This window comes from Taudactylus pleione, unplaced genomic scaffold (assembly GCF_031769625.1).
Source record: "Taudactylus pleione unplaced genomic scaffold, aTauple2 ptg000004l, whole genome shotgun sequence".
Lineage (NCBI taxonomy): Eukaryota > Metazoa > Chordata > Amphibia > Anura > Myobatrachidae > Taudactylus > Taudactylus pleione.
Window position 1 is genome coordinate 6,557,253 of NW_028284407.1, and position 20,165 is coordinate 6,577,417.

Sequence of the window (20,165 nt, forward strand, 5' to 3'; positions counted from 1 at the left end):
CGTTTTGTGTCTGTGTGCTTGAGACATGGATGACAGTGCCATCATTTTATAGGCTTTTTAACACTATTTAGTAAAATACAGATACATTAAGCGCTATCACTTTGTATTGGCATTTTATTATATTGGGGAACATGTATAAAACCTTCTAAAGAGAACAAGTAGAGGTGCTGCCCATAACAACCAACCAGATTAAAGCTATAATTTTATAGAACCCACTAGATAGATGAGAGCTAGAACTTGATTGGTTGCTTTGGCAAGAGCTCCACTTGTCATCCTCTTTAGGAGGTTTGATCCATAAACCGCAGTGATAGGAAACCTGATACACTAAGGGGCTGCACCGGAGCGGACCTCTAACCTAGAAAGTTAAATAAATACATTTAATCAATGAAAGCTGCACCGATCTATGATTAGATATCAGCATGCCTGTTATACAAGTGTTTCAATCTATAACAAACAAGTATGATGGCATGGAGGGTTGCATGCGGCTACAGAGACGCTTGTTGCCCACCAGGGATACGGTATCTCCCAGTGTTGAAAAATATTAGGGAAGAAATGAATTTATGAGCACAATATACTACACTATCACCATCTTCCTGCTTTTCTTTCCTTGTCCAAGACAGACAAATAAGCTCAGATGTTTCAAAGCAGTATGGAAAATGTTACGTCAGCTGGTTTGATAATCTAAACATTATTTATTCTAAAAGGTCATATTATTGTATTAGAAAGAATATTTACTGTCCAAACTACTTACAGCAAAGAGTCCCACAATGAGAAGTAAGCACAGTAATACATGTCTTGCTATTTGCCGGTCTCCACTGTGCATCTGCTGTTCTTCTTGGGACAGGCGACATCTCTGGGAATTGCATCGACTTAGACATTCGTGGGCTTTTAGAGGGAAAATGATGAATTATGACACAGGATGAAAACAAATTCTACACAAAAGAAAATACTCCATTCTGGTGCCAGTAAATGATCATGCAAATGGTGTTTGTAGATAGCGACAGAGCACACTGTATAATTTTAACACTCTGCATACTGTACCATCTTCAATGCTGGGAGCCTCATTTATATTCAGCGCATTTGGCAACTCGGCAGGCTGACACACATCCCCGTTTTCCTGACCACATGCGCAGATCTCTGCACAGGAGACACCACAGTATTATTCCTGCCCCCGTAGACAATGCATTATATAGAGCTAGTCCTTTCAACTTATTCACTACATATTTATAGAGCACAAGTTTCATGTATTTCTTCTTGGCAATGTCACCTTCTTGCAGTGGGTGTCATTTTACTTGTGAATGACCTCTGTCTAACAAGCGTCAAACAATTTATTGTAAAAATGTATCCCGTCTCCAGCATTAAACGCATTTTTTAGAAGCCCAAATGGAGGGAAGTTAATGAAGGTTTTCTACTTCCCGGATTTTGCACGATTTGACCTCTTCTGCGCAATGGCAGAAGGTCACAAAGCACATCTAAATCAGAGGGGGGAGGTGTGTGTGTGTGTGTGTGTGGGTGTGTGTGGGTCGTCACTATAATCTGCACCATGGTGTCTCTCTCTTCCCCTGAAAGCAAGGACATTTTATGCGGGTACTAATAAAATAAACCTAAATGATTACTAGATTATATAGTGGGTGGAGGCTTTCAGGAGGTCAGTGTATTATCTGCTAATAAATGGGGTACTTCAGTGACATGTGTGGGCATTGTGTAGTAAGTGGAAGCATTTTGGATGCGCTATGTGGCAGTACAGAGGACAACAGCACTTTAAATAGTTGGAGGGCTGAACCTGTGATCATTGGAGTGTACTAGGTTCCCTATCACTGACAGCAGATGTGAGCGAGCTGCAGTCACATGTACAAAAAGCTGAAAAGTCTGTGCCACAATTCCAAGTTCTACACGAGTGCAAGCTGCGAGGGGGGCAAGTCCTGATGTCGTTGCCGGCGTTTACACACCGTTACAGCGGCAACTAACTCCCATTGCGTGCGGGGGTGAGTTAATTGAATTCCCACTTAAAAACAAACAGATGTTCACAAAAAAATTTAATATAAATAGATCTTCGCAATAAATGCAACAAAAATATAAACAGAAGTCAAATAGGCCAAATGCAGAAAATAATAATCCGACTAATAACACATGAACAATGATCCTTTGATTTCACTGCAACAGTTTAGTCATCTAACTCTGCAATACTGCGGTAATGTTAGGCAATTCTTTTCCAGTTTCACAATTTTTTTTAAGACCACTACAAGAAACTCTCAGTACAGACACAGAGCTCTGTGCTCACCTCTTCTGGAACTTAATGGCGTGCATACAGGACTTTCCGGCTTGGACTCTGTTGAAGTGTCTGCTGTCCTGCTGCTACTGCTTTGGGAGGACTGGTTTAGCACCTGGTAGTTGTCACCTTGTCCATTTCGACTCATGCACATAAGACAAATGCCAGACAACAGTATACTGCCTGACAGGATCACTGCTGTGCTGATGATCTGCATTAAGCAAGAGTGAATATGGAATTACAGATTCACATACACAGATACCGCCTATCACGAGAGGTTTCCCCCAACCACATCTCATTAGTGTCAATACATCTAAGAATAAATGTATCCATGCATCTCAGGGATAACCATTAATGCCTTGAACACACAGGTTATTTGCAAGCACTTGGAGGCATATGCAAAGTTGAATGCAAGCTGGCCTCAATTAAACTTGCATTGCATGCATGGATATTCTCCTATCTACAGAGTTGCACACCTTTATGCTACTGGGTGCACACCTTTGCGATCACTCTTTCAATGCGATGTTTCGATCTACTTCACCCCCGATTGGAAGTCCCGACCACAGTGCCGATACGCAAATACACACCTATACAATCATACTTGCGACCTTCGATCCCCGACTGCCAAAATATCGAAAGAAAATGATTGTACCACCCACAGAGGCTGTTGGTGTAGAATCGCAAGAACGGTCGCGAGAATGGTGGAAGGTGCGTACACACTGTATTGGTCCGATCGAATCAGCTGAATATTAAACAGAACTTAAGATGCGATCCTTCGATTCAATCAGTTTTAATTCCATAAAACATTATCACAAGGTGAGCAGACTCTTGTGACATCGCATGAACGTGTCAATAATCGAAAGAACGGCCTGACAATAGTATAGGTGTGTGCCCAGCTTTAAACTATGCAACAGGGAAGCTTTGGTGCGAATTAATGAACGTACTTCTGAGGGCGGAATTCAATTGTTTCAACTTCCCTTCGCGCCCGAAGGAGCTATTCAATTGTTGCTCCTGTCGGGCGTGATCAGCAGCCGGCACCAGCATTCCACGGGGAGTGCGATCTGAAATGCACGAAAAGTGACCTGTTTGGGCACCTAAAAGGCACTTTTTGTGATCACGCCCAGCACTTTGGTCCGGTGTAGCCGTTTCACGCGGCTGAACCCAACCTCTTTGGGCGAGATCGACGCGAAGATCGGCATCAATTGAATTGCGCCCCGCGATCTCCCGTCACTTTAGACGCAAGATCGGGCGCGCTAAAACAATTGAAAAGAGGACACAAAAAGTATAAGGTTTTAACTAACTTTTCTTTTTTTTTTTTTTTTTTTTTTTTTAAACCGCTCTTCAACTTCACTGGTGGGTGGAGCAAGATGTCAACCAAAAAAAAATCAGTATTAGAAGCTTACAACAAAAACAAACTTTTACATATCAACAAAATGATCTTAATTGAAAGATCGACGACTTACCTGAGACTTCCCGTAAAAGAAGGCGGAGTCAATGTTGTCCGCACAACGTTCGCCGACACTCAGAAGAATACACACAACTAATATCGGAATGCTGGATGGAAAAGAGAAACAGAATTAACAGCGGAATCCTGGCATTTGCAGTGTGACATCGTACGGTGTGGAAAAGGTGGCTCATTATGGATTTTGTCCTAGTTTTCTCATGCGGGAGAGACATGAGCCAATCCTGCTGCATGGTCCCCAAGCCAAGGGGCAGGATCACTTTGCACTTTGGTCACACATGTGGGTAGGTAAATGGGATGAGTTGTTTCCAGACCACAAAAGGGGCTGTTAGTTGGTACGTAAGATAAACACACACTGGGTCTATTTACTAAGCCTTGGATGGAGGATAAAGTGGACGGAGATAAGGTACCAGCCAATCAGCTCCTAACTGCCACGTCACAGGCTCTGTTTGAAAAATGACAGTTAGGAGCTGATTGGCTGGCACCTTATCTCCGTCCACTTTATCTCCATCCAAGGCTTAGTAAATGATGTATTACGCTCTGGAAAGTGATAAAGTGGAGAGTGATAGGCGCCGAGTGGCTGGAAGTTTATCACTCTCCACTTCATCACTTTCCAGAGCTGAATACATCTGCCCCTACAATCTTTTAACTGCATTTACAAACATATCTGATAATAATTTGAGCCTGTGCCTACCACATTGGGCCAACTGGTCACATGGGCAACACCTTCCAGGACACCTTCTCGAGTGTTAATGAGTTACAGGATCAGAAGGTGAATTTTGTTCTTATGCTATTTAAGTCATAAAGCTATACACAATGACTCCGCCTGTTTTAGGCTCAGCAATGCTCATCTCTAAATTAGAAAGGATTGTCAACAGACCCAACAGAGGCATCCCGATGCTCAGAACCCCGACAGGGGCTAGGCAAGTATCCTAACCCTCCCCCCTTCACCCCCTTACCCTCCCTTCCTGAATCCTAACTATCCCTACCAGGCACCCTTAACCCTCCCGGTTAGTGCCTAAACCTATCCCTCCTCCGGTGGTGCCTAACCCTAACCCACCCCCCCCCCCCTATCCGCAGCCTAACCCTAACCTCCCCCCTCCCGCAACCTATTCATAACCAAACCCCCCGCGGCTAACAGCTAACCTGGCCCGCTATACTTCTGATCGGGATGACGGCTGCAGGATTCTACCATCAGCATCTCAACTAATGTCGGGATTCCGGCACCAGGATTTTGACCGCCGACATCCCAATGGTAGGTAAATTGACTACAACCCCTTATGATGTTATAATGAATACATTATGGGCATCATATAGTTATCAGCATATTGAACTATAAAGGAAGCAACTTTGCACCCGGACAAACTACACTGCAATACAACTGTTAAAAATTGAATTTCTTTTTTTGCATGCAGGGAAAATACTGCCTTATTTTGCATGTAGCACACAAATACTGGATGGTTTATTTCTGTGCTGAAATTTCTCCTACCAACTATAAATCTGTCCGCACACCGTAAATGTGCCTCCCTTGCAAAGCAACATGGCTTACCGAGGTACAAAATGGCACCTTATAGCCAAATTTATTCTGAATTCTAAATGAGGCATTATATGTAAAATATATTCAATACTTACCCCCATCCAACTAAAGATATTATAACTACAGGAACATTCCCAACTTCTCTCTTCTTTAGTAATAGCAAGGATAAAGAGATTAGGCCTGGGAAGACAGGGGGAGGGAGAAGCAAGGAGTTCGGAATTAAACAAAATATTGAGAGAATATTCAGGTCTTCCCAAAAAGTCTAAAAATATACAGAGTATTTTCACTGCACATACTAAATATGTATTTATTTAAAACCCAAAACCCCTGGCTTTGGGTTGCAAATGAAGCGCCCTGGAAGCATCAATGGCTTGTACAATGGTCAAATTGAGAGTTCTGTATAACTAAATGGGGAAGCCTAAACAGGAAATCCTGTGATGTCATAGCGGTGACATTATCAGGGACTTCCCCCAGTTTGGAGAACCCCATGCTGCTGCAAGGAGACCGGTATCAGATGACAGCGATAGACAAACCACTAAATCGGCATCTAAAAGAGGCTCTCAGATCTAGGTGAGATAGGAAACAATTTAAAACATGCTCCCTGGCTGCAAAAAAAACATACATACATACACTGTAGCCTCATATTTAAATTAGACATTGCATTCTACGACATCTTTACCTATCTTGAATGTAAAAATAGATAGGCCCTATAATGCCACCATATCTTACATTAACATATACATATTTGGTATTCCTATAGCAAGGAGGACTAGATCATTAAATTTTATTGCAAAAACCAAAAGGTTGCACTAGTTGAGTAAAAGTATCATGGAAAAGTATTTATGTACTGCTTTTGCAATCTATGCTCCAAATAGAAAATTCCTATTTACCATGAAAAGAAAAAAAAAGAAAATACACATATACAAAACAGTTAAATATTCTCTGCATAAAAAATACATAGCAAAACTGGAAAATGTGGTCTACTTATAAAGGTGATGAGCTACAGCTTATACACAGTCGTTGGAAACTAATTCTGTAGATTCTAGTGATCGAATATCTCATCAAAGAATCAGTCTGATGCAACAATTCCATGGTGGGCAGGTCATACAAGAAGGTATGCAATGGCAGGGTTGGAGAAAAAAAAAAAAAAAATAATAATTTTATTATGGTTTTAATGAAGTAAAATTAAATCCTGCTTATTATATTAATACTGTGACATATTGCTATGTATTAGAAACCTTGATCAACAATGTTTTAATGCTTTCTAACATTAAGGGGTAAATTTACTAAGAATCAAGAATGGTAGAGTTTAGGTTTTTTTTTCATCTCGATTTGCATCGCCGAATCACGGGTGATTTTCCCGTTTTTCATCTCGCAAATTTACGAAGAAGTGAGTTTAGCTGAAAGTGAGTTGGCCGATGGTGAAGCAGATCGAGATATCTCCCCCGAGTTCCAAGTGAAGATGAGATTACTCACCTGAGATTGCAGTGTTTTCTCTCTGCAAATCTCTCCCGAGCTAAAAGCCTGCACGTATCAGTGAGATATGTGTAAGGTGCTTGTGTTAAGACCTGTAAAAAACGGGTTAATGTTATTTTTTTTTTTTTAAATTACGTGAGGGTCCCCCCAAAGCATAACCAGCCCCGGACTTGCCAGCCAATCCTGGTTCTTAAAATTACAGGGGACTAATGCCACAGCCAGGGGAGTCCTTTCACCGGGCCCCCCAGCCGCAGCATTAGCCCTGACTGCTAGTCAGCCCAGGCCAGGGATCCCTGGGTGGTTGGGGACCCCCCCAATAAATGGGTCCCCCTCTCCAGGGCACCCCTGGCCTAGGCTGATAGCCCGGGGCTATTCCCCGCTACACGGTGTGTGCGTGTTGTGTTTTTTTTTTACAAATTTCTTTACAGGTGAACTATAAGTTCGCCAAGTACCAGCATGTGGGGGAGGCTTGCTGGGACCTGTAGTTCCACTGTAAAGACAATGTTGTTAATTAAAATTTTAATACGCTACATACACTATCAACCCGCCACCCACCGCCCAGGGGTGGCGGGGATAGCCCCGGGCTATCAGCCTAGGCCAAGGGTGCCCTGGTGAGGGGAACCCGTTTATTGTAGGAGGTCCCGAAATCCCCAGGGATTCCTGGCCTGGGCTGACTAGCGGTCAGGGCTGATGCTATGGCTGGGGGCCCAGTGAAAGGGTACCCCCTGGCTGTGGCAGCAGTCCCCCGCTAGAAAGGGTCCAGAGCTGGTTTTAAATATAGGGAGGAACCACACGCCATTTTTTTTCTCCCTATATATAAAACCAGCTCGGTCCCTGCTGCCTGGTGCTGGTTCTTAAATTACAGTGGAACCCTACACATTTTTTCCCCTGTAATTTTAAGAACCAGGACTGGCTGGCAAGCCCGGGGCTGGTTATGCTTTAGGGGGGGACCTCACGTCATTTTTTTAAAATAACATTAACCCATTTTTTTTTACAGGTCTTAACACACAATGATTGGTGTATGTTTCAGCCAAACTCGCAGCTCTGGAGGTGAGAGTTTAAACCGTCAATTTGGCAGAGTTTGCAGGCATCTCACCCAAGATTGTCATCTCGATTCTTGGTAAATTTGCGAGCTGTATTTTTTAGGAGAAAAGTACTTCAGAGTTTGCCCGATGGTGATAAGATTCGAGTTTGCTAGCTCAACCGAGTTTTGCGAGTGAGATGAGAAATCTCTCTGTAACTCACCCGACTTGCCTTTAGTAAATTTGCGAGATGAAAAACATGCCTCATCACACCAGAGATTGCAATCACGCACAAACTCGATTCTTAGTAAATTTACTCCTAACAATCCAAAATGATTAGGATTTTTTATCTCAAAGACTAAAAAGGTATACACTATAAGATTATCTGTTCAATCTGGATGGATGAAACTAAAATCTGGTAATGTATGGGAGCAAATGAAGATCAACCTTTCGCACGCAGCCAGCCTACTGTTTGCATTCTGTGCACGCGTACGCATCACAATGCGCGTGCGCGAATCAGTGCGAGCGATCGGGAAGCGTACGCTCGCCGCCCATAGATAGCCCTGCAGAATGAGTGACAAGAGAAGCTGTTTGTGGGTGGTGACAGTGGCTGGCCACTAGAAACGGGGGAGTGGAGGTGCGAACGCAGGCGTGCCTAAGCGTCTTAACGCTGTTTCAGAGGCGTGCATAATTAGAGGCAGCGTCATAGTACATGTCACTTGGTTGTATTTCACACTGAAGCACTCGCAGTGCTTGCGGTAGGGTATGGTCAGCCACAAGCGCTGAGTTCGCTTCCGATGGTACTCGATGTACCGATGGTTGCATACACTTCCTGGAGATGACTTGCGCAAGTTGGCGTCTTAAGACAAGCTGGTGGGCGTCTGCATACACAGAGCGTTCGCGCACCAAGACATAGTGGAAGTACTAATGCCTTGGCGTGTGATCGCTTGCCTTGCCGAAACTTGCACACGCATCTAGTGAGCGGGTCTAAATCGAGCCCTTGGTGTGCTCCCTTGGAGTAGTCGGTTGCATCTGTAGAACTTTTGTACATGCAGGAAGAGCTGTCAATCTCGTTAACGATTCCCCTCAGATCGTGCAGTGTGTACACACACGATCAGCCGATATGGTTACATTATATAGTTAAATATCTAACCACCAAACGATGCAAGATATATCATTTGGTCATTTGTTAGATTGCACAGTGTGTATGCACTATATCGTTTGTCCGGGAGTTCAAGGGAAATCTAGTGTATACCAGGCTTTATAATGTGTAGCTATCTTTAGTCTTTCTTCCTTCCACTCATCTCAGTAGGAATGAAGGTTTTCAACTGAAAAAAAACATAAAAGGCGATTAAACCATGAGTTGTCTCTCTGTGTATTGCCTCTTTAATGTGTTGGGAGTAGTTCACCCTTTAAGATTGAGAATGTTAGTTGCGGTTTTCTCCTGTTCTATAGGATTGTTAGGGGAGGAGTTTGTGGAGTCTTAGCAGATGTGAGGCAGATTTAGTACCGCTCTGATCTGGTTCACTCTCCCCATTTCTTGTGTGTGAATTTACTGTATTGGTTCAGCGCCTTCAAATGAAGACCACAAGTAACAGGAATGTGGAATAATACCAGGGGAATTCCCTTATTATAGGCTTTTCTTAAGAAGTCTGTAGTCACAGCATAAAAAGAAACATTTAGTTTAAACCAGCCAACCCTGTGCAATGGTAAATACTAAAGCGTACATTTAGTTGTGAAACAAAACCATTTAACAAAATGAACAATGTTTATACAAGCATTACATCTACAAAGTATTGCACAATTGTGTTAAACAGAGGCTGCCCCTGTTCTAGGTTACATTGGTTGTAGAAATACCTGTCCACAGGTATGTGCTGTAGAGGGCACTGTACAGGATTGCAAATACTAGGATCTGCCCCACCACGTTTCGCTCTTGTATTATGAAGTTCCACAGCACCATCCCAACGCAGACAATGAGCTGATGACACAGGGAATAAAAAAACAAAAACATTCAGAACATACTGCAGGACTGACAAAGAGGAGTACAAGCAGTCTTTTTGTTTATGCTTTCCACTTTTTTAGGACATCATTATTTAAAAATAGGGCAGGTCCCAATTGCTCTTTAAGACCCTCACCACAAAATACCAGGAGAACACGGACAGCTGACAATGTAAAACATATTGTGCTAACACATTGCTGTGTGATAACTACCATGCATTGTACAGGGACTGTAGACTAGGGCAAACAAGTAGCAAAATGATACTGACCTGAGCAAGAAGTAGATTTGCAGTAAGTACATGAGGAAGTCTTTTGTATTTTTTACTCAGAAGCAAAACAGCAAGAGACCAGATCTGTAAATATATATATATATACACATGTGATATACCATCTAAAGACACAACAGCCCCCACTACTTTATAAATAAGCCACTATAAGAGAACAATAGCACCTGTGCACAAAATTGCTGGATATCCCTTTGTAAAGTGCATAGATCAATGACTTGGTGGAAGGACCGTTCGGTCTGCTTTATACCCATGTCACAAGATATAAACGATTGAACTGCTTCCATGAAAAGTATAAAAAGAAATTACAATCCCGATTCCTGTACGTTCCCGGATCACAGCGCCATTAGTGTCTCAGCAATGTTTGCACTGCGTCCCTATGTCATTAAGGAAAACCTAAAAGATATGTTTATTAAACTGTTGTGTCCAAGCAGCTCAATACTCAACTACTATTTATGCCCCAACAACTTAGTAACTGTATGAAAGAATTACTCAGTAATAAGGAATAATAGTGCAATCACTAGTCGCCCTATAACACTAGAAGCGGCTATAAGCACCATGCATTGCAGGGAAGGGGTGAATGCACACTAGAGATGTACTGAGATCGTAAGTCCTCACATGCAGGGCCCTCTACTCCAAGTACTATCCCTGACGCCAGTGCCCTTGTCTCCCACCCCCCACCAATGACTCTGACCATGCCTTTCCGCCCACTTCTTGGCTACAGAATTACTTCCTTCTCCTGTCCCCATCCTCTCATGTCAATCTTCATTACTTGCCATTACCAGCCATAGGTGGGGTATTGATGGGGGGGGGGGGGGTGTCAAATTCATATCAACCAAGATTTAAAGTGCCAGGCTCCATACACCACCCTCTATACCCCAGTGTAACTCTAGTGTCCCCAGTGGATGAAGGAAAAATAATAAGAATACTGATCCCATGCAATCACTTTTTACCTCTGATCACTCCAGAGTATCATGCAGCCTGCCTACGCCTGATGCGGTCTATCACTGGCCACTCGCAGCAACGTATTAATTAATACAGCTCCCAGGGTAATGCTTCTACCTAGCGTCAGTGATGACAGGTGATGTCACATGCAGAACACTAAAGTGTGGGAGAGTAATGTGATTATGTGCCATGCAGGGTCCAGGGCTGTCCACCAGCACATTGAACTTTGCTAGACCTATCACGCAGCACGCCTGTGAGTTCGCTGTGGTGCACAATTTGGGAACCACTGCTTTAAACAATATACTGTAGTATTTGAATGATCTAGTATGCGTAGGACACTTTATACCTTTATGTAAACTCACCAAGGCCACCGAGCTCACAATACTGATGTCGAAGCTGACGTTTTGCAGAGCCGACATCAGGGGCTTCGGGTCCATCGTGGGGATAGTCAGTAGCCAGGCTGAGACGTACATGATTGGAGCTGATACAAAGGTGCTGATCACCATGCCTGAAGTGATCTGCCAGCAAAAAACGTTTACATTAAAAACGTCACCGCCAATACTGTAACATGGTCATTCACAGTCGCAGGATGGATTATACCATAAATGCGCCTTAGAGTCCTTACAAAGAGCAGAGAGAGCATTAGTGATATCACTGGTTCACAGTGAATTCATTCGTCTCCACTGTGTGCAGACAATGGGTTAAATCTAAGTGTTGCACTCAAGAGGTCACTGCATTCTGTCATAATCCAAAAGATAAAATTAAGAGGCGATGATCAATGAAATTCTAAAATGTAACAGATACTTTTACAGTCTACAGTGAGCATCAGTGTTGCCATCTTGGCAATGTATTTCTGTATAGCTGTCAGGTCTGGGTTGCACTACAACTACCAATGTTGATATTATCATTATATAGAACATTGCATATATTGCAATATACTTTAATGAGGGTACAAAATATGAGATATGGTAAGAACTTACCCTTGTTATCTCTATTTCTACGAAGTCCATAGGGTTCCACAGGATACCTTGGGGTATAGGTGTGACGTCAGTCGCAGGGCACCATAGAGTTAAGCTTTCAGCCTCCCAGGATGCACTAGGTCCCCCTCCTATACCCCGCCCCCGGGCCAAGGCACCTCAGTTAGTTACCAAGCCATAGGCCGGAGGAGGAGAAGGAAGAGAGAGAACAAAGATCTGGACACATACAAGAATCACATTCTCACCAGAGGGAGACGGAAAACCGGTGACCAGAGCAAAGCCCATCTGCAGCACAGGTGCGACAGGGCGGGAGTCCTGTGGAACCCTATGGACTTCGTAGAAATAGAGATAACAAGGGTAAGTTCTTACCATATCTCATATTTTCTACTTCAGGGTCCATAGGGTATCCACAGGATACCTTGGGGATGTCCCAAAGCAGTATCCTTTAAGGGTGGGGACGCTCCTGTGCAGAAAGGAGAATCCGCCGCCCGAAGGAAGCATCCTGAGAGGCGAAGGTGTCAAACCTGTAATACCTCACGAAGGTATGGACAGAAGACCACGTAGCAGCCTTGCAGATCTGAACTGCCGAGGCACCACGTCGAGCTGCCCACGAAGGACCCACAGACCTAGTGGAATGAGCCTTCAGAGAAGGAGGGACCGGTAGGCCTTCATGAAGATAAGCTTCAGAAATAGCCATACGGATCCAGGCTGCCAAAGTTTGCTTTGAAGCAGGCCAACCCTTTTTACGGAAGCCAAAGAGGACAAACAAAGCGTCCGACTTCCTAAACGAAGAAGTGCGGTCAACATAAGTCCTTAAGGCCCGCACAACATCCAAAGAGGCCTCACCCACGGAAAGACCCGGTGAGTTAAAGGCCGGAACAACTATTTCCTCGTTAATATGAAACTGGGAAACAACTTTGGGAAGAAACTCGGGCCGAGTGCGGAGCACTGCCCTGTTCCCATAAAAAACCAAGAAAGGGGGTCTACAAGAAAGAGCCCCTAACTCAGAAACACGTCTGGCCGAAGCAATGGCCAGAAGGAAAACAGTCTTAGCTGTTAGCCATTTAAGATCCACTGAGCCCAGTGGTTCAAACGGCGGTCCTTGGAGAGCCCTCAGGACCACAGCCAAATCCCAAGGCGCCACAGGTGGAACAAAGGGCGGCTGAATGCGGAGAACACCCTGCATAAAGGTGCGCACATCCGGGATTGTAGCAATCCTACGGTGAAACCAGACAGATAGGGCCGAAACCTGTACCTTCAAAGAAGCAAGGCGAAGCCCATGATCTAGTCCCGCTTGCAGGAAGGCGAGAATCCGAGACAGACGAAACTCCCGCGGTGCATAACCTCTCGGTCGACACCACTGGAAGAACGTATGCCACACGCGATGGTATATCCTCGCGGAAGACGGTTTCCGAGCTCGCAACATGGTACGCACCACAGAGCTGGAAAACCCCCGGGACCTCAGCATGGCCGTCTCAACAGCCACGCCGTCAAAGACAGCCGAGTCAGGTCCGGGTGAAGGCAAGGACCCTGAGACAGAAGGTCCGGTCGTAGCGGCAACCGCAGAGGAATGTCCACGGACAGACCCTGAAGGTCTGAGAACCAGTGCCGTCTGGGCCACGCGGGAGCTATCAACAGGAGCGTCCCTCCTTCCTGTTTGAATTTCCGGATTACCCGTGGAAGAAGGGAGACCGGAGGGAACAGGTATGCGAACCGGAACGTCCACCGGACGGACAGAGCATCCACCAGAGACGCCCCTTCGTCTCTTGTGCGAGACCCGTACACCGGCAACTTGTTGTTGTGCCGGGACGCCATGAGGTCGATTTCTGGAAGACCCCACCTGTCCACCAGTAGTTGAAAAACGTCCGGATGCAGGGACCATTCCCCCGGATGAACGTCCTGGCGACTTAGAAAGTCCGCCTCCCAATTGAGCACTCCCGGGATGAAGACCGCTGATATGGCCGGAAGATTGCGCTCCGCCCAAACCAGGATCCGAGAGACCTCTACGAGAGCCGCCCGACTGCGAGTTCCTCCTTGCCTGTTTATGTAGGCCACGGTGGTAGCGTTGTCCGACTGGACCTGCACCGGGCGACCCTGGAGAAACCGCTGTGCCTGCTGGAGAGCATTGAAGACCGCACGGAGTTCCAAGATATTTATTGGAAGCTCCGCTTCTGTCGGCGTCCACCTGCCCTGGAACAAGTGTGGACCCGAAACTGCTCCCCAGCCCCGAAGACTGGCGTCCGTTGTCAACAGGACCCAATTTGGAACCCAGAACGGACGTCCCTTGTTGAGGTGGGTCGTCTGTAACCACCACGTAAGGGACAGGCGAACCTCCTGGGTGAGCACAATCGTCTGGGACTTCAGAGACTGAGTCAGCCCGTTCCACTTGGACAGGATCAGGTGCTGCAGAGGTCTGGAGTGAAACTGGGCGTATTCCACCATGTCGAACACCGACACCATGGAGCCCAGTAACCTCATCGCCGAGTGTAAGGACACCCGGCGGCTGTGCAGACAACTGCGCACCCTTGACTGTAAAGCAGAGATCTTGTCCTCCGTCACGAAGATCCTTTGCTGTCCCGAGTCCAATAAGGCTCCAAGATGCAGAATCCTCCGAGACGGGATTAGAGTGGACTTCTGCCAGTTGATTAGCCAGCCGTGCCGTTGCAGCAGTGCAATGGTCAGGTCCAAGTGGCGTAACAGGAGCTCTGGAGATCCTGCCACCAATAACAGGTCGTCCAAATACGGCAACATGCGGACTCCCTGCAGCCGCAGAGAAGCCGCCATGACCGCCATCACCTTGGTGAAAACACGTGGTGCTGTTGCCAGGCCAAAAGGTAACGCCCGAAACTGGAAGTGGTCGCTGCTGATTGCAAACCTGAGGAACTGTTGATGGCGCCAAAGAATAGGGACATGCAGGTAAGCGTCCTGTATGTCCAATGACACCAAGTAGTCCCCAGGTTCCAGCGCCAGAATGATGGACCGTAGGGTCTCCATCCGAAACTTCGGGACCCGCAAAGACTTGTTGAGAGCTTTGAGGTTGAGAATCGGACGATATGACCCATTGGGTTTCTGTACCAAAAATAGATTTGAATAGAAACCCTGGCCCCTCTGGGAGAATGGAACCGCCACTATAACTCCAGCCTGGAGCATAGTGTGCAATACCTTCCGCAGCTCCGTAGCCTTGTTCCGGTCTGATGGGAGACCCGTGGTGAAGAAGCGAGCCGGGGGTCTGTGCCGGAAGGAGAGGGCGTATCCGTGGGAAACCACCTCCAGAACCCAAGTGTCTGTCGTAGTGGTCGACCAACACTGGGCGAACTGTAGCAGGCGGCCTCCCACCCTGGGATCCCCCAAAGGGAGGCCCGGACCGTCAGGCCGCAGGCTTGTCATCTGGCTTGGGGGCCGGACGTCTGGTACTCCATGCCTGCTTCCGGGGCTTGACCGATTTCTTAGGGCCAGCCTGTCGAGGAAACGACTGTGGTTTGGGCCTGCCCTGGGCCCTAGATGACCGAAAGGACGATGGTCCCGAACCAGAAGGAGCAGCGGCCGACGGGAGACAGGCAGATTTGGCTGCCGCCAGCGTGGCCACAATCTTATCCAGATCCGGACCGAAGAGAACTTCTCCGGTAAACGGCAACGCTTCCAGACCTTTCTTGGAATCTGCGTCCGCCTTCCAGGATCGCAGCCACAAGGTGCGACGAGCAGCTACCGCTGCTGAAGAAATTCTAGACACCAGAGTACTAATGTCTAGAGCCGCCTCGTTGATGTAGGTGGCCGAATCACGGAGATTGCCAATCAACTCCGCCTGATCGGCCGGACAGTCGGATTCAAAAGAAGCCTCTAATGAATCCGCCCAGCGCTCCATCGCTCTGGCAACCCAGCAAATGGCCATAGCCGGCCGTGCTGCCCCCCCTGCAAGGGAATAAGCGGACTTCAGGCAGATTTCTACCTTGCGGTCCGTAGCATCCTTAAGGGAGGACATGGATGGCATCGGCAATGTGGCACTACGGACAAGACGGGTCACGTGAGAATCCACCTGTGGAGGGGATTCCCACTTCACAAAATAATTATCCGCGAACGGATAAGCCACCGCCAGGCGTCTCTGCGGCTGGTATCTTTTGCCAGGTTGTTTCCACGCCTCCTCTAAATGGTCCACCAACTGACCCGAAAGAGGAAAGACTGTGGCATCGCCCTTCACATCTTTGAAAAAGGCATACTTAGATTTAGCCGCTGGGGGAACTTCGTCCTCAATCACCAAGGCTGTGCGGACCGCCCGAATAAGTCCAGGAATATATACTTTGGACTTAGCATCAGCGTCCTTAGTATGGAGAGGTTCCTGATCGTAAGGATCTAGAATCTCCCCATCATCAGACGTCCCTTCGTCATCCTCATAAGGAGCGGACAGAGACGCCACCGGCCTTTTATGAGACCGCATCACAGACTCCCCTTGCAACACATCCGACAAGTGCTGTACAGAACTCGTCAGGGAGTTAACCCACGCTGGCTCCTGAGAACCCGGGAGCGGGGAAATAGAGAGACTGTGGGGTACCACCAATTGTCGTGGGAACCCCTGCATGGGTGACGACACCACAGACTGCTGGGACAAACCCATCGGAGTAAACGCGGGCTGCGGAGCTAACTGGCCCACTAAAGCTGTTAACGCCTGAGCGAAACAAGCCCAGGGCGGCTCCTGTACCGGTGCTGTAACCGTAATAGGCCGCGCCATGGACAAACACTGCCGGCAAAGGCCCTCCGCGCTACCCTCCCCCTCCGCTAACGGTACTTTGCACGTGGTACACTGTAGCCGGAGGGGAAAATCACTTTCAGACATGATGGCACCACGTATGTGACCTCTCTCACCAATTAAGTATTAAATAGGCGAGAGACCACCCTGCAGCACCGCACCGCAAGGGCTTTAGCAGAAAGAACAGGGACAGTAATAAAGCTGACAGTTTAGAGAAGAAAAGATTACAGGCAGCAGCGCTAGCACAGTCACATACAATGCAGAAAAATAACAATTCCTGCACTAACAGCGCTGATCACTCAACTACACAGACACAGGGCCTGGTAGGACACAGCGCTGCATACACAGACCTGACCACAGCGGAGGAGAGGTATGCGGGGGGACCCAGACCACGATGCTTCCGTCCAGCGCTTCCAGCAGCGTTCACCATGCGTTCTGGAGAAGATGGCCGCCGAGGAGCAGAGAGGAGGCTGGCCTGGGGGAGGAGCGCTGCCACAGGACCAGTCGGCAGCATGCAGAGAGGGCTGTGTGCAGCGGGGGAGGCGCCGGCTGTGAGACAGGGAAGGCGCGCTCCCCTGGCATGCATTTAACCCCTGGGACGCCGCAGCGCTACCGCTCTGCTGCGGTCTGCTGTCCCAGGGGGTAGTGGAAGCGCAGGTTGGTCGCCTGGCTCCACGCTGCAGCCAGTCCCCAGGGAGCCCCCTGCCTGGGGACTTAGGACCATGTGATCAGCGGGGACCCACCGTGGGACCCCGCTGCTTACCTCTGTCCCCCTTGAATCCGGCCATGGTCCGGAGCATCTTGGGTCACCGCTAGCTGTGACCCCAGACGCCCACCAGCATCCCCGGATCAGTACCGGCGTTCTGGTACCGGCGGGGTGTAGGGAAGACAGCATGGACGTCAGGACTGACTGTCCATGCTGTTCATCCAGTTGTGCAGCCACAGCTGCATGAAGAATAAGCTTCAGGGGCTCTTCTAGCCCCCACTCCAACAGGTGCACCCGACTCCGGCCGGGCACCAAACTAAACTGAGGTGCCTTGGCCCGGGGGCGGGGTATAGGAGGGGGACCTAGTGCATCCTGGGAGGCTGAAAGCTTAACTCTTTGGTGCCCTGCGACTGACGTCACACCTATACCCCAAGGTATCCTGTGGATACCCTATGGACCCTGAAGTAGAAAATGAATACAGTGTCATGGCAAAATATTGCTCCCTTCTGGGTTTCCTCTACCAGTATATATTTGTCACACTGTAGCTTTGCAGATCCTTACAGAAAATCTAATATTAGTGTGACAGATATGCAATAATAGCGGAAATCAGAAAGGGGGTAATTACTGTATTTGTAACGGGTTACAGCAGAGGTACAGTGCCATATTAGATTTAATGCAAATGCCTGACCGAAATGGATTTCAGTATTTCTAAACAATCTGCCATATACCTACAAAAGGCAGCCACACATGTGATATCGCAGCCCATATTGGATAATTAGTCTATTACTGCAGTACGCTGACTGCCAAACCTGACGAGGATCCGCTTGAAATCAATATGCTCGTTATTGGACATGGTGAACAATACGGATGATGACCGCTGCCGGCTTAACCATGGGTCATCCTCCAACAACTATACAATGCAATGATCAGCAATTTATATAGATACATATAGATCTAAGCAAATTTACTAACAAGAGTAAGTCACATACCTACCCTTCACCTTAGAACTAGCGCGGACCGATTGTATTTATTTTGGAATTAATAGGGACAGGGGGTGCCCTAAATGGTCGAGCAGCTGACAAACAAGACCCCAAAACCAAGTGCAGCGTAGGTTTTCTTTTTTTGAGTGAATATTATGAATATTATGCAATGAGGCCGCTACTCGATCTGAGCACCGAAGGCCTATCTCCTTTGATTTGGCCACCTATGGTGAGCAAACATTAAATTATAATTCTGGTCACTCGACACTCACGCCAAGAGGCATTCTCGTGGTGCTCAGAATGTAAAACGCTGCACCGCTAACTGTAAAATACCATTACAGCAGGTCACAAACAGAAAAGCTGAAGTAGTACAGCTGACGTAAGCTAGTCTATCATTCCCATATGTTACTTTCACAAGCATGCATAGATGTCTATTACAAAAAGTTTTAAAAACAACAAAATATAGGTTTCCTCTTTTTTTTTTTTTTTAGGTTTGGTTTCACTTTATTCCATGTATATAATGTTTACCAGATCACTATTCCAGGAGACTTGCTGCGCAGGGAGAAGGATTTCTAATATAATAAATACCTGTCTGATCAACAATTTCAGGATGACCAGAATACATAAATCTGAATATGCCACAACATCATGAGTCGAAACAACTGTACTTTCCGAACAAACTTACAATCTCCACTTCCATGTTGAACTGGTTTGCAAAGAGAGCGACTCCGGGTGCCACTGGGAAGACTCCGTACAGAAATGCATAGTTCGATAAGCTGGTGTGATTAACCATAGAGTTACTCTTATCCAGCAGTTCCACCATTTCCCTGCAGATAAGCGGTAGAACCAGCCTGAAACAAGAAGCAGTTGGAGACAATTCAGAGACAGTGGGACAGACGTGGAGAAAGACAAGGTACCAACCAATCAGCTGCTCTGTCATTTTTCATACACAGCCTGTAAAATGACAGTTACAAGCTGATTGGTTGGTCCTTTAGCTCTCTCCGAGGTTTGATACATCTCCCCCAGTATTTGTAAACTCTGCTTAAAGTCTCTCACCTATAAGCTGCAGGCAGCCATTTTATGAGCTAAACAGAACTCTACACATATCAGTGTGCTAGGAACCAGTGACACCATCACTGTAAAGTCAATGGTTTAGCCCAAACAATGGCTGTCTTCATTGCGTGTAGGCAATGGGTGAACACATTTTATTAACAATCTTCTTACTGGTCATAAGATCCTGTTCTCAGCCCCCACAGTGCTTGGGTACACATGTAGAGCTGGGAAAGCTTATTAAAAATAATCCATGTCATTATTATACAGTACGAAGCATGTGTCACAGCCCGGAAAATAATGTCAGAATGGGTCACAATTCCTCAGTTAGGGATCACAAAACCTAAAATACAACTTGCAGATGTAAAAACAAAACAAAACAACAAAAAAAGAGCTACTTATGTCACAAAATATATATAGTTTCATCACCTAGACAGAATTTGACAGAACTGATATAGTTTGCAGACTCATTCAATAGGCTTGCTGCCATTTTACTGTTAGTAATGCATTTGAATGCTGATGGTGGAACATTAACTTATGTAATTTGTGAATAGTAGAAGTAGTATTTATTGATTACTTTATTTATTTATGTAATAAGCCCTGGGCCTGGAAGGGTACTAGGTTACCTCAGAAATGTCACCCACCAATCAGAGCCGGATGCTAATCTGCGGGGTATATTTACCAAAGTGAGTGTTTTTAGAAGTGGAAATGTTGCCCT

General features: G+C 46.5%; 1 protein-coding gene across 4 annotated transcripts in view; it reads right to left on the bottom strand.

The window, feature by feature from the left end:
- The window catches only part of GPR155 (G protein-coupled receptor 155), a 57,898-nt gene that overhangs the window by 13,410 nt on the left and 24,323 nt on the right, over positions 1–20,165 (bottom strand). For all 4 annotated transcript variants that reach the window (XM_088472547.1, XM_088472499.1, XM_088472673.1 and 1 more), the window contains exons 4-12: positions 19,083–19,248; positions 11,356–11,511; positions 10,034–10,117; positions 9,624–9,744; positions 5,364–5,448; positions 3,733–3,823; positions 2,282–2,480; positions 1,042–1,137; positions 752–885 (exon numbers count right to left, since the gene is read on the bottom strand). In XM_088472547.1, coding sequence (XP_088328673.1) covers positions 752–885; positions 1,042–1,137; positions 2,282–2,480; positions 3,733–3,823; positions 5,364–5,448; positions 9,624–9,744; positions 10,034–10,117; positions 11,356–11,511; positions 19,083–19,248 — 1,132 coding nt within the window. The remainder of the gene's footprint in view (positions 1–751; positions 886–1,041; positions 1,138–2,281; positions 2,481–3,732; positions 3,824–5,363; positions 5,449–9,623; positions 9,745–10,033; positions 10,118–11,355; positions 11,512–19,082; positions 19,249–20,165) is intronic.